Here is a 22,820-nt window from a genome sequence, read left to right on the forward strand (position 1 = left end):
TTCTCTTATATGTGGAATCTAATAAAAAAAATAAACTAACAAAGAAAATAGAAATGGACTCATAGATACAGAGACTGACAGCTGTTAGAGGGGAGGCATTTGCGGGACTAGGTGAAAAAGGTGAAAGGCTTAAGCAAAGAAAAAAACTTCCTAGACACAGACAACTGTATGGTGATTTCCAGTGGAAAAGAGGGCTGGGGATGTAGAAGAGGATAAAGGAGGATAAATGGTGATGGAAGGAGACTTGACTTGGGGTGGTGAACACAATACAATATACAGATGATGTATTATAGAAGTGTACACCTGAAACCTACATAATTTTATTAACCAATGTCATCCCAATAAATTCAATATACATTTCAAAAAAGACCAATAGGGATCTTAAGTAATAGAGAAAAATACAATCCCCAGGGACAAACGGGCTGTGCTCCAAAAATTCAATTTTAAATTATTTGGAATGCAGAACACATTCTCCCTTAGAAACAATGCTATGAATAATTGCAGTTATTTTCTTAGCAAAACTCACACAAGATTAACCCATAATGTAACAGAAATATCTGTTAAGACATTTAGGCTTGCATCAAGTGCATCCCTAAATCCTCATCACTCTGAATTGTAAATTAGCTGTGTACATAGCTGCCACCCTAACTAGACTGTGAACTCTTTGAGGGCTGGAAACTGTTGAATTATTCATTTTTGTATTCTCAATGCCTGGCATATAACTGAAGTAAATGTTGGTTGCATAAATGAATGGACAAATTTAATAGGCATTCGAATAATGTTGAAAGTGTCTTAGGGAATAAAAAGAGTAACATTTAATGGGTACCTTAATATGTGTCTGGCACTGTGCTAGGTGGATGATCAATAAAGCAAGATGCTTTGTTTATGCTAGAGTTAGGGATGAAGAAGCTGAAAATTTTAATATTTGAGATATAAAATAAATGAGTGCTGGAGTTGCTAAATAAAATTTTTTGGATGAAATGATTGGATAGATGTATTGATTTGAAAAAATGTCAGAAAAATGTTAATAGGAATTGATATGCAAAGGGAAGTGATTCTTTTGAGGGGCTCTAGGACTAAGGGGTATGATCACAGCTAAAGAGCAGAAAATGGAAGAGGAAGTTAGTAACAGTCAGAAAGGACTGGTCAGGAAAGAATAGAAAGACTGGTCTGGATTAGGTTCTGATTTAATTTCATCTGATTTACTGCTCTCTGTACAACTGTATTTTCTCTTGCCAGTCTCCAAAGATTTGTTGTGAGTTTAGATTAAGGTTAGATTGAAGTTAATTAGATTGATTTCTTTCCACAATGACAGTATATTAAACACTTGCTAAAATTTGACAGGGAAGGTAGCTTTGGCAGCTTGGGCTGCTAAAACAATACCATCAGCTGGGTGGTTTAAACAACAGACATTTATTTCTCACAGTTCTAGAAGCTGGAAATCTGAGACAAGGATGCCAGCATGGTTGCCTGGTGAGGGTTCTCTTCTCAGTTGAAGATGGGTGATTTCTTTTCGTATCCTCACATGGCAGAGAGAATGAGAGCTCTCTGGGGTCTCTTTTATAAGGGCACTAATTCCATTTATGACGTTTCCACCCTCGTGATCTAATTATCACCCCACCTCTTAATACCATTACACTGGGGGGGGGGTTAGGATTTCAACAACTGAATTTGGAGGGGACACAAACATTCAGTCTATATCCGATGGCTATAATGGTGAAGGCAGTGGAGTGGAGAGACTAGGCAGTCAGGGAGAATGCAACATAGAAAGGTGGGAGAGGGGACATTATTACGTCTAAATAGTTTTTGGCGGAGGAAGAAAAAGGTGGGGAAGGAGGGTGAAAGAGGCAGGGAAAGGCAAATAACTATTTCATAATTTTATAAGGAGCCTTACCTCTCAGAAAGTTCCTGTGACTTACCCAGCCTGATCATTATTCTTTGAAAGCATAAGTGCAACTACTTCTGTATTTACTTCATTGTTCCCAAAGTGCTAGAGTGCAATCAATACATATTGTTGATTGATTATTCTGAGTGTTTCAAATCAGTCCACACTTCTGGTTTTATTAAGGATTTTAGAATGGACATTGATCAAGCTGAAATAAGAACTGTCTTTAAACTTGCAAGGCATTTTATGTCTCTCCCCAGGGAAAAGCAAACATTTTGTCCATGCCTACTATGCACCAAACACAGTACTGGGGTTTTCTTTCCATTATTGTGTTTCTCGTAATTCATTATTATTTTAACAATTACTGATTGCCCATTATATGTGAGACCCTATGCTAGGCAATGATGATAAAAGGCAAAGAGGGAGAAACTCTGACCTTTTAGCAGTTATAATGGGGAGAAGACAGGACTAAATCAAGAACTGCCAAGTACTGTAGTGAGTGCAATGAAAGAGGTAAGCACTTGGCAATACTGGAGTTAAGAAATGAGAAGTTTTAATTCAAAATGGGCAGAAATACACACAATTAGAAGGGAACATTTGTCTGAATGAAAATTTAATTGGATGCTGAGAGGAGCTTAAGAAGACATCACTAAATGTTGTGGGTCCTAGATGGGATCCCGGAGCAGGAAAAGGACATTTGAGAAAAACTGAAAAAATATAAATAAAATATGAATTTTAGGTAGTTATATGTATTAGTGTTGGTTCCTTAATTCTGAAAAATGAACCATAATGTAAGATATTAATAATAGGGGAAATTGGGTGTAGAATATACTAGAACTATTTGAAGTATCTGTGTAATAATTCTGTAAATTCAAAACTGTTCTATTTTTTTTTTTATCCTCACCCGAGGACATTTTTTCCATTTTTTGTACAGATAGAGTGGGAGGGAGAGAGAGGAAGGGAGAGAGAGAGAGAAACATCGACGTGAAGGGACACATCGAGTGGCTGCCACCCGCACGACCAACCAGGGCCGGGGACAAACTGCAACCGAGGTATGCGCCCTTAGTGGAAACCGAACCCGGGTCTCTCCGGACCGCAGGCCGACGCTCTAACCGCTGAGCCAAACTGGCCAGGGCTCAAAACTGTTCTAAAATAAACATTTTATTAAACATTTTAAAACTGGCATCTTGCATTAAAAAAATTTTTTTTCTTTATTGATTTTTTTTTTTTATCCTCACCCGAGGACATTTTTCCATTTTTTATTCAGATAGAGAGGGAAGGAGAGAGAGAAACATTGATGTGAAAGGGACGCATCGAGTGGCCGCCACCCACATGACCCAACCAGGGCTGGGGACAAACTGCAGCCAAGGTACATGTCCTTAGCGGGAACCGAAACCAGGTCTCTGTGGACTGCAGGCTGACGCTCTAACTGCTGAGCCAAACCGGCCAGGGTTTTATTGATTTTTTTTTTTTGAAAGATAGAGGAAGGAAGAGGGGGAGAGAGAGAGAAACACTGATGAGAAAGAACATTGACTGGCTGCCTCCTGGCCCACAACCTGGGCATGTGCCTGGACCAGGAATCGAACTGAAGACCTCCTGGTGCACGGGTTGACTCTCAACCACCAGCTGCGCGCATCTTGTATTTTCTTTTTTTAATCCTCACCCAAGGATATTTTTCTATTTATCTTCAGATAGAGTGGGAGGGAGGGAGGAAGGGACAGGTGGGGGGAGAGAGAGAGAGAGAGAGAGAAACATCCACGTGAGAGGGACACATCGACAGGTTGCCTCCCACACGACCCGGACCAGGGCCAGGGACCGAACTGCAACTGAGGTACGTGCCCTTGACTGGAATCGAACCTGCAACCCTTTGGTTCGACAGCCGACGCTCTAACTGCTGAGCCAAACCGGCCAGGGCACATCTTGTGTTTGTTAGATACACTTTCACTTCCAAATAATAATTAAACATAACATATAAAAAATTATCCTGGCCCTGGCTGGTTTGGCTCAGCGGTTGGAGTGTCGGCCTGCGGACCGAGAGTCCCGGGTTCGGTTCCTGGTAGAGGCACATACCAAAAAAAAAAAAAAAAAAATCTTAATTTGATAGGGTAAGGGATTTGAGTTGTGTATGATTTCTCCTAAATATTTGATCCAAAACATTTTATTTATATTTTAAAATATAATATTTATTGAAGTAAATCATACATAGAGAAGAGTGCACTAAACATAAGTGTGCAACTAGATGAATTTTCACAAAGTAATCACACCGGTGTATGTAACCAGAACCCAGATCGGGAAAAGTACATGACCAGCAGCCCAGAAGCAACTTTATGGCCCTTTCCACTCCTATTCTCCATTAAAGGTAACCATTATCATGACTTCTAACACCACAGATTAAATTGCCCGTGTACCTAATATAAATGAAATCGTAAAATATATACTGCCAAACACTTTATTTTCTATAAACAGTTTATTTGTTTTCTTTTTTGGCAAGATTCAAACCACCAAATAATTATCAGACAGGGGATGTGCTTCAACATGAAAATGCTTTGCCTCTAAGTGACATAGCCCATTACTAGTTACAATCACTTTCAGGAGCTAAAAAAGAACTGGCTTAAGTCTCACCCCTACCTCCCCTCACCCCAAATGAACCATCAAAAAAAATTCATCTTAATTTGGGTTGTGCCTATCTCAAGAGATTTAAAAAAATACAGTTATGGGAAAATCAGCAAGGTTAAGGCCCTGCAAGTAATCACTTTTCTGGGGTGACTGCTAATTTATGCTGCCTGAATGGAAAACAGTGCTGATTATTTTATTCTTGCTGCTCCTTTGGGAAAGAACAACCGGTGTATTATGGAAGAAGACCTTAGAGTTTGGAATAAAAATAGAACTGTATATTACAACAGTTTTATTTGAAGGAGAGCTTAGAAAAAAAATCTCATCAAAAAAAGGAAGATGGGGATTTTAAGAATAAGAGTGAATTTTAGAGTATTTGCCGTTTCCAGATAGAAACCAACCAAACGTATTTGGTCGACTTTATTTAAAATCTGCTTTGATGCTTAACAGAATTATGACGTTAGATCCTTATTGTTTAATACTTAATTGTTGATAACATGGTAGGCGTTAAAAAGAAAATAAACCTGTTTTCAAATGGTGGTAGAAATGACTTATCAGAGGTTTATACGGGTATACGGGTCCCCTCAATCTCTTAACTATTGATTTCTACTCTAAGTGAACAGGTCCTAAAACTAACATGTATTTGTGCCACAAAAGGTTTACATACGTTATAAATTTCACTTTGTAAACTTGCAGAGCATATACTATGTGCAAAAATTACGCTGAACAACTGGTGTGGACAGAGCTAAGAAATGGTTCTTAAGCTGTGTTTCTACTTGTGCTACTCAAAGGTTTTCTACTTTTACAGCGGGAGGGGGTCAGGTTAAGTGAGATGTTTGTTTACTTTTATCTCAGAGTCCTTAGTCTCATGAAAAAACAGCAGGCAAAAGCTTGTTTAAACACACAATACTGCCACGGATTTGGGTTCGTTCTAAAGCAGGGCGATGGGTTCTTTAAGCCAGTGGTTTACACAGAAGGGCTAGGTCGGTCGATGGGGCAGAAGAAGGGGTTCGTGCTTTCAAAGTGGACTCCGTTCCAGTAGGAGCGCCTCTGGAAGGCCCGGCCGCCCGCCTTCGTCCGACTCCCAGGCCCAGAGGCCGTGGGAAGAGCCGGCTCCGACAGGCGGGAGAGGGCGTGGGGGCCGAGCCCACGGCTTCCGGACCGCCTGCCGGGGCCTTAGAGACCTCGGGCCGCGGCCCTAACCTAGCAAACGCCGCGGAACGCCTGCTGGGCGTGCAGTCGCGTCGGCGGCTGCCTGCCTGCCCGCTCGGCTCGGCGAGCGAGCCGCGGCAGCGCCCTTTCGGTGAACAAGCAGCCCTGTTCCGGGATAAAGGCCGCGAGGGCGGGACTTGTGCTGTGAGGGCTATTTCCTCACAGCGTGCTCAGTCAGGGTGAGGCGAGGCCGCGTTGCAGCCGGGGCGGAACGCCACATGGCGCGACCTGGTCAGGCCTGAGCTTTGGCGGGCACAGAGGAAGCAGTGTAGTGCGGAAAGCCTACAGCCCATACCAGGGTCAACCGACCGAGGTTCCACCACATCCCACACACCTCAGAGAAGGAATTTGAGAGCGCATGGGGGAGGGGGCGGAGAGAGCAGGCGGCTCTCATAGAGCATGCTCTGTTCTAAGAGCCATAAGCGGAGAGCCAGACATGCGCAGTGAGCCTAGGGTGGGTTGGCATTGCAGGGGGGGCGTGAGCGGGCTGATGTGTTTATCCGGTTTTCTGGGTGGGCGGTCAAAGCGCACGCGTTAAGGGCGAAAGGCGGCGGAGCTGGGTAGTGGAATGCGCATGCGCGGAGCGAGCCGGTAGCACTGGGAGGGTGTGGAGGGGGCTATTGGAGGAGAAGCAGGAGAAAAGGGAAGCGAAGGGAAAGGAAAGGGCGGGGGGAGGGGTGAGTGTGCTCTGCGCATGCGTGCGAGCGCCAGCGACGACGGCGGCGGGGGAGTCTCGGGGATGACAGTGGCTTTGCCCGTTGGGGTAACGGTCGTCGTCTCCAGCAGGGCTTGAGGCACCGCACAGCCCGCGGGATCCACTAAGGCCGCAGCAACCCGGGCCCTACCGAGCTAGAGTGGCGCGTGGAGTCGGGGTGAGGGCGGCGAGGCGCGGGGGGAGGGGCCTGCGGCGGGGCCTGCTGTGTGCGCTGGGCGGCGGCGGGGCCTGGCCGTGTGAGCGCTCGCCTCAGCCGTGGCCCGGCGGGCTCCGTGGGCGGCGGCGGCCGTCGTGCTTAGCGGAGGCGGTGTCCGTGTGTGCTGCGCGGAGAAGATGGCCGGGCAGTGAGGGGCGGCGCTTGCGTCTGGTGACCTCGGAGAGAGCGCCTTGAGCGAGGGGCGCCGCCGCGGCCCGGCCGGGCCTGCTCCCCGCCGCCGCTCCGCCGCCGCCGGCCCACGCTCTTCCTCCGTGGCCCTCCGCTATCGGGTGCGGGACGGACTTTTCTGCTTCAGCACCTCAGGGAACAGCGGGGCTGTAACCGCCGGGGCGGAGAGCCAGGCACAGTCCGGGCCCCGCGTCCGATATGGAGAGCGCGGCGGCGGCCTCGGCCAGCCGCAAGAGCAACATTCGTAGCCGCCGCGGCTTCCTGCACTAGATCGAGGACGCTGACGCCGGAGCTATCGTCCTTGCTGTCGCCGCTGCCTCCGTGCCGGGCGCTGTGATGGAGTAGGGGCCCTGCGGCTGGTGAGAAGCGTGCCCGCCCCTTGGACCGGGCCGGGGCCTGCTCCCGCCCAGCTCGACCTAAGGCGATACCTCCGCGACCGGAGATGCAGCTCGTGCGAAAGCCGCCCGCCGAGCCGCGGGGCTAGACTGAACTCCGAGTCGCGGCCCCAGCGCCGAAGTCGTCACGTTCTGCGCCCCGCGGCCGCCCCGGACAAACTCGAACGCTGGTTTCTCTACCCCCCCCCCCCTTTTTTTTTTCTGGTCTGCAAGTCTCAGGGACGGAGGAGGGGCGCCAAGGCCCCATGTGTGGGAGGATTGCTTCAGCCTCACAAACTTGCACGGATTTTGGTTACTACTTTGGCCAGTGGTTCTGCTCTGATTTCCTTCGAATCGTTGCAAATACGCCATTGTTCCCTGGTTGCTCACAAAGTTGGATCCGGAATTTTTTTTCATCCGGGAGCCAACGGTGTCGAAGTGTCTGCAATGAACCCCGTGAATGCTACTGCTCTCTACATTTCCGCGAGCCGCCTAGTGCTCAACTACGACCCCGGAGACCCCAAGGCGTTTACCGAGATTAACAGGCTCTTGCCTTACTTCCGACAGTCCCTCTCGTGCTGTGTTTGCGGTGAGACGCTTTTTATTGTTCCCTTTTTAGGCTTGTTTTAAAAGAAACCTGGGCAATGGCAACAGAAACGGTTCGACGACGTGGTAGATTGTATTAAGCTTTGGTTATTTGTGCAGTAGTGTACGGTCATTAGTTTTGAAACTCGCCGAAGGACTTTTGTCTGGCATTTCAGAAAGACAGAACCCTTCTAAACCACTTTGTACAGCTGTCTGAACGTCACAACTGTTTAATTTGCCTTAGGTCAGTCAGTTCCTTCGGATTTCTGAGGATGATTTTTTAAAATGACGTGAAATATGCATGCATCCTGCTGTTTTTTTAACCTTCACTGTAAGAGTTGATCTAATACCTGCCTGGTGAAATCTGGTTAAAACATGTACATGTGGCGTGTTTGCATTTCCCCAAACCGGTGTTATGTGTGGGTGCTGGTGTAATGTGATGTGCCCACGGCTAGAGAACTCGGTGCGGAACTTTCCCCCAGGTTCTTCCACAAATGCTGTGACAGTTGTGCGGTAAACAGTGAGCCAAGGAATACTTGATAGGGCATTAAGTTCTTTTTAGCTAGTGGGATTTTTACAGGATTACGTTTCTTATTTAATGGCTTTAAAATATTGTGGCCTGGTAGAGGGTTATTTTAGGTATTTTTGTTAAATATATTAATTTGTGCTGGGGAGGATATTTTCTAGTTATTTTTGAGAGATGATGACATGCTAAATTTGTCTAATCCAAGTGTCTCAAAAAGTGATAGTTTGGATTAACTGTGCACATGTAATAGTTATTAAAAATTACATGAAAATGTTAATAAAAAGGAAAGGGCACCTGGCCAAAAAGAGCAGTAATATACTTTGTTTCATATTCTTATTTCGCCAAAAATTTTGAGGTTTTGTTGATCTGTTCACTTTAGTCAGAACCTGAGAAATTTAGGCATTTCAGGCATTCACTTTGTCTTAAATTAGATCAAAAGGAGTAATTTTGTGACTGTATTCATCTGAGATCCATCCAACATTTTCTGTATAGCCCTGGGGTAAGGCACTGAAGGCATGCAGAAGAGGTGAAGATTGTGTTTTTTTGCACACCAGGTACTTAATCTCATAAAAATTTAAGTAACTGTGTTAGAAGGTGATTAACTTCTACCGTGACTGGTGACACTTAACACCTTTATAGAGAAGCACTTGTCTTGGGCAAATCACTTAACTACCCTGGGCCTCAGTTTCTTAATATAAAAAATGAGAATTTGTGGCTAGATTCAGTTTCCGTCCAGCTTAAATTTTACTAATGTAAGCTTAAGAATTTGGTTGGTTTCAAGGTACCCTTTTATCCCACTCCACTTTTTATAGAGTGCTTTTAAAAAAAATCTTAACAGCTTTTGATAGTTTGTGGACTGAGGAAATGGAGCTGCTATATCTTTCTTCTCCACAAATCTTTCTTTTTTTGGGGGGGGGTGGCTGCTGTGGTGATGATGGTAGGAATGATGTAGGGGAAAGAGAGATATTGGGCAGCTCACCCTACCCTGCTAGATAGAACAGCAGAGTGATGTCATTATCCAGGTAACACTTGAAGATCTGGTAAATCTCCTTTATACTAGGTGGATGGGATTTAGCCCTCTAAGAGGGGAAATGGTAGTTTGGAGTTGTGTAGATACTTGGAATTTTAAGTTCTTATCAGTAGCTTCAGGGTAGTTGTGGTCTAATTGAACATTTCCCCCTGATTCGAACCTGGATTTAAAAAAATGACATTAAAGATAAAACTACATTAAGAAGTCTCTAAGTGTAGCTGTCTTTCTTTAAAATTAGTCTTGGCAACACAAGGCAAATTTTTCTGATAGTAGAGCTTTGTAATTATTCCTTCTTGTTCAGCTTCCCTCCCCCACCATCCTATGGAAAAGATTTGTGGATTCTACTTCTCTCTTATTACCAAGTAGTTGGCATAAAATTTCAGCAATCTGGATGTAGTGTTTATCAACAGATAGGGGGAAAATCAGTTATTTGAATCCAGATCCTGCATTTAATCAACTTTGTATCAGGTGCTGCTACCCTAGACTCTCTTTCTTAGTTGAAAAACATAATAAACTCATTCATATTACGAAGATATGTGCAATCTTCTTTCATGAAGATAATATGTAAAAGTAAAGTTTAGTTCTGTCTTGGTGCTGTAAATAGGGAGTTTGTTTCAACAGGACCTCCAACATCAGATCCCAGTTCTACCTTTTTTAGCCTGCATTCAATTGCTCTCTTACATAATTGCTCTGCTTCAGCCAGGTTGATGTTTTTGCCTTTTCAAACATACATACATGCCTTGTGTTTTCCTCCTCTTTTCCCAGTAAAAAGTTCACTTTGTCCTTTGAACCTCTATAACCAACCCTTTGTTCCAGTCATAGGCACTTAAAACTCTTTCAGTGCAGCTTCTTTTGTTGTTTTATTTTTTGGTCAGTGCAGATTTTAGATCTAATTCTTCAGATACCTCAGGGAAAATACTATTTTTTTGCACATTTTTGTGTTCCTCTTGCCTTATTCTTTCTCTCCTATCCAGTGACTTGCATGTAGATGTTTATGAGACTCAGGAAGAAAGTGAGAGGAGGTGAGGGAGGGAAAGTAAAAGACTTAAAACTTTGCAGTTAGGTTCAAATCTTGGTTTTTCTACCTTTGTGAAGACAAGTTGCTTTAACTTTTTGCCTCAACTTCCTTTATTTACAAAAGGGGGATGATTTATATCTTCATGTTTGTTTCTCCACATTTATGTTATATTTGGGTTTATTTTTAAGTAGGGAAAAAACCTTTTGAACCCATGAGAATAAATCTGTTGACTTGGTGTCTGGCTCATATAATGTGCTTAGCATCCCACTCTTGTGTAGAAGTAGAGAGAGGGAGGAGGAGGTGAGAGAAGAGAATGAACTGTCAGGCCAATTACAGTCAAACTTAGATTGTTCCCTGGAACTACAGGTTTTGTTATCGTTGTTCTTTGAAATGTTAATTAGCTGATTATCACTATTTGTTTTTCAGTTGCTTGTATATTTAAACCTTCTGAAGCTTCTAGTGAATGGGATAGGAATGCTCCAGAGAATTACTGTACTTTCTAGGCCACAGAAACAGAAATTACTGTGGATACTACATTTTGTGTCAGTTTTTTCCCCTTACTCTAAATATTGGGACATGCTTTATCACTTACCAGAAAGTATAATTTCTTTTTTTTAATGGCATGAGACTTGATAAATTCTGTCTTAGGCATTTAAACTTGTAAGTCCTCAAATAATGTAACAAGTTTGATAATGTAGAATCAAATCCTGTTAGAGTTGGAAGGATGTGTTGCGTGGAAAGCTTTTACTCTCTGAGATATCTAGAATCCTGTAAACTAATCAAGATCAAATGTCTACTCAGGCACATGAATATTTTTCTGGTTTTTAATTTTTTAAATTGATTTTAGAGAGGAGGGAGGAAGTGTGTGTGTGTGGGGGGGGGCGGGAGTGAGAAACATCAGTGTGAGAGGAATACATTGGTTGCCTCCCATATGCTCCCTGATCCAGGATTGAGCCACCTAGGTATGTGCCCTGACCTTCCTTCCAGTGCACAGACAGTACTCCAACAAACTGAGCCATGCTAGGGGATCCTGGTGTTTTTATTAGAGTTTAGAAACAAAGTGGTGTTGGCTTTGTATTTACTTAATATTTTTGAACTTTCTGCACATTCAGTTTCTCATTTATAAAATGAGAAGGGGGCTGGAGATTAGTATTTCCCATTGACTTAGGGTGATATAGGCTGAACAAGTTTTTGTTTTGAATGTAAAGGACTCAAAGACAAAAAATCCTATCTTTTCTTGCTACTGCTACTCTTACCTTCCACCATAAGGTAGTTGGTTGGTTCTCTAAGGATGAGAGCTTTGCTTGTTTTGTACACCATTGTAGAGCTGCACCTGCCAGATATTTTTTCCATTTATCTTTAGAGTGGAGAGGAGGGAGGGAGGGAGGGAGGGAGGGGGAGAGAGAAACATCGATGTGAGAGATACATCAACTGACCTTGACCAGGGCTGGGTATGAACTGCAACTGAGGTACATGCCCTTGTCCAGAATTGAACCCACAGCTCTTTGGTCCATGGGCCAATGCTCTAACCACTGAGCAAAACCGGCCAGGGTGCCCTGGCCTGTTTGGCTCAGCAATTGGAGCGTCGGCCACATTGTCTGGATGTATTTTCTGCTTTAAAAAAATAATTTTGGCCCTGGCCAGTTTGGCTCAGCGGTTGGAGCATCGGCCTGCAGACCAGAGAGTCCTGGGTTTGGTTCCCGCTTGGGGCACGTACCAAAACAATAAATAAAAACCAGTAAAGAAAAAAAAAATTGAAACAAACAAACCCAAGTCTTTAAAAAAAAATTTTTTTTTTTTTATCCTCACCCGAGGATATTTTTCCATTTTTTGTACAGATAGAGTGGGAGGGAGAGAGAGAGAGAAACATCGACATGAAGGGACACATCGAGTGGCTGCCACCTGCACGACCAGCCAGGGCCGGGGACAAACTGCAACCGAAGTACGTGCCCTTAGTGGGAACCGAACCCAGGTCTCTCCGGACCGCAGGCCGACACTCTAACCGCTGAGCCAAACTGGCCAGGGCTAAAAATTTTTTTAATAAATAAATAAATATGCCCTGGCAGGTTTGGCTCAGCACTTAGAGCGTCGGCCTGCAGACCAGAGAGTCCTGGGTTCAGTTCCCGCTAGGAGCACGTACCAAAAAAAACCAAAAAAAACCCCAGCCAGGGCACATATTTTCTGTTTTATTTATTTATTTTTTTACACACACACACGTGTGTGTGTGTGTGTTTTTAATCCTCTTCTGAGGCATTTTTCCATTTTTTGTTCAGATAGAGTGGGAGGGAAAGAGGAAGAGAGAGAGAGAGAAACATTGACATGAAAGGTACACGCCAAGGGGCCGCCTCCTACACCACCCAACCAGGGCCAGGAACAAACTGCAACCAAGGCATGTGCCCTTAGCGGGAACCGAACACGGGTCTCTCCGGACTGCAGGCCGACGCTCTAACTGCTGAGCCAAACCTGCCAGGGCATATTTATTTATTTATTAAAAATTTTTTTTTAAAAGACTTGGGTTTGTTTGTTTTAATTTTTTTTTTCTTTATTGGTTTTTAGAGAGAGAGGAAGGGAGAGGGAGAGAGAGGGAAACATCGATGAGATGGAACAATTGGCTGCCTCCTTTATGTCCCCCACTGGGGATTTGGCCCACAATCTGGGCATGTGCCCTGACTGGGAATTGAGCCGGTGACCTCTTGGTGCGTGGGTTGACGCTCAACCACTGAGCCACATTGTCTGGACGCATTTTCTGCTTTAAAAAAATAATTTTGGCCCTGGCCAGTTTGGCTCAGCGGTTGGAGCATCGGCCTGCAGACCAGAGAGTCCTGGGTTTGGTTCCTGTTAGGGGCACATACCAAAACAATAAATAAATAAAATAAAATAAAAAAACAATTTTGGTAGTAGCCATTCTAATGAATGTGAGGTGATATCTCATTGTGACTTTGATTTGCATTTCTGTAATGATTGGTGACATCATATGCTTATTGACCATTTGTATATCATCTTTGAAGAATCACTATCATTTTTTTAATCCTCACCTGAGGATATGCTTGCTTACTGATTTGAGAGAGAGAGAGAGAGAAACATAGAGAAACATCGATGTGAGAGAATATTGATCACTTGCTTTCTGCACGTTCTCTGACCAGGGATCGAACCTGAAACCTTTCAGTAGGTGGGATGACACTTCTACCAACTGAGCCACACACCGGCCCCAGGCAAATCACTACCATTTTTTATCTTGAAAATTTATTTCACTCATTATACCTTTATTAATCCCCATGATGTTATAAATGTTGGGATAAAAAATAAGACACATGGTCTTTACCCATATGTTGCTTAGGGTTATGAGGAAGACAGATAAACAGATAAGCAATTATTAGAGGTACTTAATGTTATACCAAATCCCAAGCATCATAATAGAATTATTTATAAGTTAACTTTATTGCATATGTAAAATTTTAGAAATTAGCCATAAATGAGTATTTCCCTTCATATGATTTGTTTTTTGAATAGCTGTTTGGGTCAGTGTTTGAGTACACCTGATTGGTGTTAAAGCAGAGTTTGGTTTACCAGTTTTTTGGGGGAGCTCAAGTTCACCTGTTCTCTCTGATACGGAAAGAATTCTTTAGGGAGCATTTACTTAGTGGGCTGGTAAGGCAGAACAGTAGTTAGTAATTGGCCTGGTAGATATACTTCTTTTATTTCACATATATTTATTTAAATGTGGCTTCTTTTCCTTTTTACACTTACCTCTTTTTCTATTGTAAAAATGAGTTCTAAAACGTTAATAATACTAGTTGAATAATGGTTTGTAGCAGGCTGTGTGGTACTATAGAATTAGGCAGGAGACATTGTTTCAGTCTAGTGAGATCAAGGAAGTATGAGGCTTCAATGAGACCAAGAGGAATGGTGAAGTTGTTCATTTTCAGTAAGGCTTAAGGGAGAGAATAATTGGTTGACTTGTTGAGGCTGCAGACAGTCAAGTTTATCTCTGTGAATGAGAGACCCCTTGCACTATTGTGGTTACTCAAGGGCCTTTTGTGTGGGGAGCTTTGATGCCAGGCTAAGGAATTTGACATTTATCTTGTAGACCTGTTTTATTCTTTTTCTCTTTCAAAGTGTTAGTTCTACTCCTGGCCTGGTAGTTCAGTTGGTTAGAGCATTATCCTGATGTAACAAGGTTGCGAGTTCGATCTTGGTCAGGGCACAAAGAAGAATCAACCAATGAATACATAAATAAATGGAACAACAAATTGATGTCTTACCCTGGCTAGTTTGCTCAGTGGTTAGAGCGTTGGCCCGCAGTCCACAGAGTCCCAGGTTCGGTTCCCGCTAAGGGCACGTACCTCGGTTGCAGTTTGTCCTCGGCCTTGGTTGGGGTCGTGTGGGTGGCAGCCAATCTATGAGTCTCTCTCACATCAGTGTTTCTCTCTCTTCCTCCCTCTTGCCCTCTCACTCTATCTGAAGATGAATGCAAAAATGTCCTCGGGTGAGGATGAAAAAAAAAATTAAACCCTGGCCGTTTTGGCTCAGCGGTTGGAGTGTCGGCCTGCAGACCAGAGTCCCAGGTTCGGTTCCCGCTAGGGGCACGTACCTCGGTTGCAGTTTGTCCCTGGCCCTGGTTGGGTTGTGCGGGTGGCAGCCACTCGATGTGTCCCTTTCACGTCGATGTTTCTCTCTCTCTCTCTTCCTCTCTCTCCCTCCCACTCTATCTGAACAAAAAAAGAAAAAATGTCCTCGGGTGAGGATAAAAAAAAAATTAGTGTCTGTCTGTCTCTTTTCTCTCTCCCTCTACCCCCTCCTCTGTCTCTAAAATTAATTTTTTAAAAATGTGTGTTCTATCTGCTGTCATAATTAAATTATCTAAAGAGCTTGTTAAAATTGAAATTCCCAATGATCACATCAGACTGATTGAATTGGAATTTCTGTGGGCAGGGCCTTGTAATCTGCATTTTAACACCCCTCCAACCCCCTCTTGATATGGACAGGGAATTTGCAAATCACTGTTGTAAGCATTTGATAAATGACATTTTAAGTAGGAGAGGGATGTAATTGAAGTTCTGTGTTAGAAAAGATTGATTCAGGGGTAGAATATGGGATTGATTGATTACTGAATAGGAACAGCAGTGGTAAGGGAACAACATAGATAATGTTAAAGGAAATTTTTGTCTTGCTTATAGTTATAACACTTTAAATCTTTGATGTGTACTGTCTGTATACTTAGTAATAGTTTGGCATATTTCACTATCAGTAGATTAAATGAGACATTTTCTATTCTAAAATTTATAAACATGTCTAGCACAGTGCTTTCATATAGTATACACTTGATAAACTACATTGAATTAACTCAACTGATGTGGCTCAGTGGATTGAGCATCGTCCCATGGACTGAGAGGTCCAGGTTCAATTCCTCATCAGGGCACGTGCCGGGGTTGTGGGCTCGATCCTCAGTGGGAGGCATGCAGGAGGCGGCCAATTGATGTTTCTCTCTGACAGATGTTTCTATCTCTTTCCCTTCCTCTCCCTCTAAAAAATCAATAAAAACATATTAAAAATATACTGGATTATATTTAGGAACTGACAAAATTTAGCATTTCAATACACATGGATGGGAAAAATTGAAGGGGTCGAAGGTTTATATCAGAACTGAAGTCAGAAAGGACATAATGAATTTAGGTAGCTGGTTTGAAATAACATCAGGACAGCCCAATTTAAAATATCCTTCAGGGATTTAGCAGTTTGGTGTGGGATTTTGGGAGAGGTCAGGTGCTTGGGAGAGGTTGCAGTTAAGATAGGAAATAGAGCAGATCTAATGTGGGCTTGAGAAAGATGAAGAGAAGGATGAGGAGCCCTGGCCGGTGTTGCCCAGTGGTTAGAGCATTGGCCTGCACACCACAGGGTCCCTGGTTCAATTCCTGGTTAAGGGCACATACCTGGTTTGCAGGTTTGATTGCTGGCCCTAGTTGGGGCTTGTGCAGGAGGCAACTGATTGATGTTATCTGTCTCACATTGATGTTTCTCTCTCTTTTTCCCTCCCCCCTTTCCTTCCACTCTCTAAAAAAATCAATGGAAAAAATATTCTTGGGTGAGGATTAACAACAACAAAAATGAAGGACCAAACAATATTGAATAATGTGATGGGGATTAGGGATTGGGGTTAGTGAGGAAATATTGGAAATATGATTAGGAAAGGATAAAAAATAAGTCTAAAGTTTTTTATTTTATGCCCTTCTCTGGAAACTGATGTTAAAATAACTTTATATACTATTTGATATAGTAAAACAATGTATCTACTGAGTCTTGGGGTTGGGGTTTTCAGTCTCTCAAATTAATTTGAACATCCAGTTCTCCTTTTTATTGCTTTTCTTGTTTTCGTTTGTGTGTGAGTGTGCATGAGAGCACTCACGTTGTATTGGTGACATCGATAGCATGCCATCATTAATTGGTTAATGCTTTATTGTGTTGGCTTCTCTCAGTTGACACATCCCTCAGTCTAGCTTTTTTTTTAAATCTTCACCCGAGGATATTTTTCCATTTTTGTTTAGATAGAGTGGGAGGGGGAGAGAGAGAAACATTGATGTGAGAGAAACACATTCACTGGTTGCCTCCCGCACGACTCCAACCAGTGCCGGGGATGAACTGCATGAAATGAAATCGAACCCACGACTCATTGGTCTGTGGGCCGATGCTCTAAACCGGCCACGGCTCCACTTAGTTACTACTTTTACATATGATTCATGTACATTTGTTTTTGTGAGTTCTGATGTACTTTCTAAATATTATCTTTTATTTTAAAAACTGATATTTCAAAATTTTTACTCTAATTTCTCTCACATTATTCTGTGTCCAACAGTCATTTGAGAATTCTTATTCACTTAATTTCTATCTGTTGTTCTGTCTTTTCTCTCTCTCTCTCTCTCTCTCTCTCTCTCTCTCTCTCTTTTTGTTAATATTCACTGGAGGATATACTTTTTCCATTGATTTTTAGAGGATGGAAGGGAGGGAGGGAGGAAAAGAGGGAGAGATGGGAGAGAGAGAAAAGAGGAAGGAGGGAGAGAGAGAAGGGGAGGGAGAGAGAGTGTGTGCACACTCGAAAGAGACACACTGATTGGTTGCCTCCCGCAGGTGTCCACTCTGGGTCAGGAAATTAATTTAGATAATTTCTTTCACCTTAATTACTGTGCATCTGGCTATTTTCTCATCTTTCTCTTGTTCTGACTCAGTTCATAATATTATAGCAGAATTTTTTCATTCATTACCCTTTTACTCCAGAGATCTTGAATCTTTGCAGAATTGGAATATCTGGTTTTCTCAAGCTGTTTTTTGTTTGTTTGCTTTTTTTTGGTTAATCCTCACCTGAGGATATGGAGATATATATATATATATATATATATATATATATATATATATATATATATGAGGATTTTTTTTTCCTCCAGATAGAGTGGAAGGAAGGGAGGGGAGGGAGGGAGGGAGGGAGGGAGGGAGAGAGACAGACAGACAGACAGACAGAAATGGACTGATCACCTCAGGCATGACCCCAACCAGGGCTGGGCATTGAACCTGTGACCCTTAGGTCCGCAGGCCCATGCTCTGATGCTCTAACTGTTGAGCCAAACTGGCCAGGGCCTCTCTCTCAAGCTGTTTTAATGTAGTTTTATGGCTAGTGTATTTTGTGTGTGTCGACTTTAGTTGTCTATCAGTTAACATTTGTCTTTTTTCTTTGGTATAACCTACAGAAAATGTGCACTTAAAATGTTGCTGGTTTAAATCTTGGGTATAAATTATGTTTTTCTGAAATTTCAAATTCTTTATGCATTATTTAAAGGCATACCTAGCCCTGACTGGTTTGGCTCAGCAATTAGAGCATCGGCCTGCGGACAGAGAGACCTTGGTTTGGTGCCTGGCATGTACCTCGGTTGCAATTTGTCCCCGGCCCCAGTTGGGGTCATGTGTGGGTGGCAGCCAGTCGATGTTTCTCTTCCCCCCTCCCCCCCACTCCCCACTCTATCTGAAGATAAATGCAAAAATGTCCTTGGGTGAGGATTAAAAAAAAAAAAAAAGCCATACCTAAAGTGTGGGGGGGTGGGGGGCAGTCTGGTGTATAATAACCTAAGGGCTTTCAACCCTTTACCAAATCCTTCTAAATGTCTTGCTCTTGATGTTTAAATCTCTGCTCAGTGATCTGATATCTAAGACTGGCCATATATGATATAGGGATCTAGGATTAGAAAGTGGCATTCCAGCCCTGGCCAGTTTGGCTCAGCGGTTAGAGCGTCGGCCTGCGGTCCGGAGAGACCTGGGTTCGGTTCCCACTAAGGGCACGTACTTCGGTTGCAGTTTGTCCCCGGCCCTGGTTGGTCGTGCGGGTGGCAGCCACTCGATGTGTCCCTTCACGTCGATGTTTCTCACTCTCTCTCCCTTCCTCTCTCTCCCTCCCACTCTATCTGTACAAAAAAAAAAAAAAAAAATAGAAAGTGCCATTCCAGTTCAGTCATCCTTGTGATGGATTTCTGAATCCCCTCTACAGTTAGTCTGTTGGTTATCTAGCCTGTGACTGAACATACTCAGGATATGACATAGGATATAACTCATATTTACCAGAAGCTGTGGACTGTCTCAGGGATCTCTATATAGTGTCCTTGAGTTTACCAGTTCAATTTTTACATAGGTCTTACAAGGAAGAGATTACTAGGTTATTCTTCATGATGAGAATTTATGAAGCCCTAGACAGAAAGGATCATATATCATACATCTGTTTCTTCACATCAAATAATTGTTTCTGTAATATTCTTGAAAATTCATCCAAGCCTTTTCTGAATACTTCTGGGTTAGGGAGCTAAATTCTATTCTGCAAAATAGCCATATCATTGTTTGACAACTTTTTTTTTTTTTTTTAAGAACTTTTTTTTTTAGAGAAGTTGGTTTCTTTAGAAACTAAAAATTTGGATTATTTAGAAAGTTCTTGCTTCCAATTTCTCAAGTCTCTTCTCTAGTTGTTTACTACTGATTTTTACGTTTGTCCTCTGGATCAATTCAGAAAGCCTTGGATAAAATTTTACCTTTTCAACTGTTGGAAAACAGTTTTCATGTCTTCCCTAAGATAAGCATCACAAGTTACCTGTCCTGGAAGCATCCTGGTCTGTTTCTTCTGAAAGTGTGGACTTTTGTTTCCATGACCACAGTATTTTAGATGTAGTCATATGGGATTGTCTGCTTTGATGACTTGAACAAATTAATTTCTCTTAGTTTCATTATATTGGACTAGAGCAGAGATTTGGTTATGAACTTGGCTCCAAGGCATTTTTTTTTTTTTTGCTTGATTAAAAATTTACTGAATTTGTTGGTCAAAGTTATAGGAACTAGCCTTCACATAAAAATCCAGATTTCAGGCACCTCCTAGAAAATTCTAAGGTCTAGCATCAGTGGGTGTACATTCCTTCATGTCAGGTCATCATTGACTGTAGTTGAGAGGGGGCTTCTCCCTTTTTTTGGGGTAAGGTAATTAAGCCCTATCCAGTTTGCCCTTGGGTCCCTCTCAGCCTTTCTCACGTGTTTTTTTTTTTAAACTTTACCTGTATTCGGTTTTGTAATCCTCAGAAATAGAGACTTTTGTAAGGTCTCTTGTGCTCTAGACACTATTTTGAACCACAGAGTTCTGTTGTTGGGATATTGAATTATTTTGTGAACTCTTCTTACCTGGGTAAAAATCGGGATAGCTTTACTTGTCAGTTATTGGTTCACAATGTTTCTGGGCAATTAAAACATTTTCATAAGTTGATTGTTAGTTTTCAAATCTTCTCTATACTTACTGATTTTCTATTAGTTTTGTGGACTTTTGAGAGATGTTGAAATCTCTAACTATAATTATGGTTTTGTCAATTTCTCTTTGGAGTTTTATCAGTTTTTGCTTCATGTAATTTTGAAGCTCTGTTATTAAGCATGTAAGACAAATTTTAACACATGGAATATCGTTATAATAACTTTAATTTTTTTTTTTTATCCTCACCCGAGGACATTTTTCCATATTTTGTTCAGAAAGAGTGGGAGGGGGAGAGAGAGAGAAATATCAACATGAAAAGGACACATCGAGTGGTTGCCACCCACACAACCCAACCTGGGCCGGGGACAAACTGCAACCGAGGTACATGCATGCCCTTAGCGGGTCTCTCTGGACCACAGGCCGACCTTTTAACCGCTGAGCCAAACCGGCCAGGGCATAACTTTAATTTTTAATGTTCTGTTCTACTAATTCATCTGTCATTTCTAGGTTTGTTGCTGTTTGGTTTTCCTGCTTTTTATAGGTGATATTTTCCTGCTTTTTTGCATACCTCATTAATTTTGATCGGATGCTGGATATTGTGACTTTTACCTTGTTCGTAAAATTATACCTTGTGCTATAAATATTCTTGAGTTTTGTTCTTGGGATGAGGTTATGTTGTTTAGAGACAGTTTGATCCTTTTGAGGCTTGTTTTATCTTTTATTAGGTTGTAATCAAAGCAGCCTTTAGGGGCTAATTTTTCTGCATTATTGAGCAATACTTTTCTGACTATTCTATCTGATGCCTTGTGAATTATGTTTCTCACTGTAGGAGTGGGGATTAGGAATGATTCTGCTGCCTCTGAATTACATTGGGATTTTCACTTTGCTTCTTTCTGGGTTTTTTTTCTTTAGCCTGAGGTGGTTTCCTCATATGCAGATGCTGATCAGCACTCAGCTGAAGACTTGAAAGGGACCTCGTCTAAATCTCTGGAGATCTTTCTCTGTGCACCTCTCTCATCTCTAGTACTCTGTCCTGAAAAGTCCAGTTGCCTTGGCCTCCCTACTCTGTCTTCTCAATTTAGGGAGACCACTAGGCTTTGTCTGAGCTCTCCTTCCTCATGCTGTGGCCTGAAAATTATCCCCAGGCAGTAAGCTGGGGCAGTTGTTGGGCCTAGCTTGTTTGTTTACCATCTCAGGGATCACTGTTCTATGCTGTATGTTGTCCAAGGTCTGAAAACTATTGTTTTGTCCAGTTTTTTGGTTGTTTCAGTGGGAGAGTAAGTATGATTCCATTTTCTCTGGAAGCAGAGTTAGATTATATTCTAAACCTATGCTGTTCCATAAAGCTGCCATTAGCTCTTGTGACATTTTAAATTTTATTTAATCTTAATTAATTAAGATTAAATTTAAAATGCAGGGTTTTTTTTTTTTTTATCCTCACCTGGGGACCTTTTTTTTGCACTTCAGATAGAGGGAGAGGGAGAAAGGGAGGAAGAGAGAGAAACATTGATGTGAGAGAGACACATTGAGTGGCTGCCACCCACAGGACCCCAACTGGGGCTGGGGACAAACTGCAACCGAGGTACGTGCCCTTAGCGGGAACCAAACCAGGGTCTCTCTGGTCTGCAGGCCCATGGTCTAACTACTGAGCCAAACCGGCCAGGGCTAAAATGCAGTTCTTTAGTTATACTTAGCTACATCTTTTTATTGATTTTTAGAGAGAGGAAGGGAGGTAAAGAGACAAAGAGGAAGAGAAAAATATTGATTGTTGTTCCACTTTTTTATGCCTTCATTGGTTGCTTTTATGTGCCCTGACAGCAGCTTGAACCTGCAACCTTGGTATATCAGATGATGCTCTAACCAACTGAGCTACCTGGCCAGGGCCATTTAGCTACATCTTAAGTGCTCAGTAGCCTCATGTGGGTAAGGGCTACTTTATTGGGCATTGCAGATATAAAATACTTCCATCCTTGCATAAAAGTTCTACTGGACAGTGCTTTAACAACTATAAAGAACTGAGACTTGTTTCTGAAAGATACTTCCAATGTTTTCTTCTCCAGTTTTTATTTTAAAACATTGAGCTGGGATGTAGTTATGAAAAGAGAGAGAAAATAACTCTTCTTTTCCCTTTACAATGAGGCAATTTGAGGAGATATCAAACAAATATTGGACCAAATAGTGGTGCCAGAATCAGTTAATAATTCTGCTGAATCCTTCTGTTTGCCATGAGGGTTTTAAGTCGTCTTATGTTTTGTTAAGTCTTAATCATGTTATTTCAGTTTTTAAAATTCTTTGTGTATCCAGTCAGTGGACCATTGGTTAGGGATAAGAAACATTAACAAAATTAAGTTGACGGAAACACTAGGTAATGGTAATGATTCCAAATATTTGATTCTGGATTATTGTTTATTTCTTTCTGTAAGTTGTCTGTGTTCTAACATTTTGTATATCAACAAGGTGTTGGTGATTATTAAAACAGCAGTATTAAAAAGAGGCTATATATTGATATGCAACATGGCTTTTTTTTTTTTAATACTCATCCTGAGGATTTTTCCATTGATTTTTTAGATAGAGTGGAAGGGAGGGAGAGGGAGGGAGGGAAAAATATTGATGTGAGAGAGACACATCGATTGGTTGCCTTCTGCATGACCTCGACTGGGGCTGTGATTGGAACTGGCAACCCAGGCATGTGCCCTTGACTGGGAATTGAAACCTCG

General features: G+C 42.3%; 1 protein-coding gene across 2 annotated transcripts in view; it reads left to right on the plus strand.

The window, feature by feature from the left end:
- The first annotated feature begins 6,877 nt into the window (after positions 1 to 6,877).
- The window catches only part of MSL2 (MSL complex subunit 2), a 33,507-nt gene continuing 17,564 nt past the window's right edge, over positions 6,878 to 22,820 (plus strand). Inside the window, exon 1 of one of the 2 annotated variants that reach the window (XM_036266758.1) lies at positions 6,878 to 7,773. In XM_036266758.1, the coding sequence (XP_036122651.1) occupies positions 7,632 to 7,773 (142 nt within the window). In that variant the 5' untranslated portion in view covers positions 6,878 to 7,631. Of the gene's footprint in view, positions 8,850 to 22,820 lie in introns of both variants that reach the window. The other variant, XM_036266759.1, reaches the window with a different exon arrangement.

Source organism: Molossus molossus, unplaced genomic scaffold (assembly GCF_014108415.1).
Source record: "Molossus molossus isolate mMolMol1 unplaced genomic scaffold, mMolMol1.p scaffold_m16_p_18, whole genome shotgun sequence".
Lineage (NCBI taxonomy): Eukaryota > Metazoa > Chordata > Mammalia > Chiroptera > Molossidae > Molossus > Molossus molossus.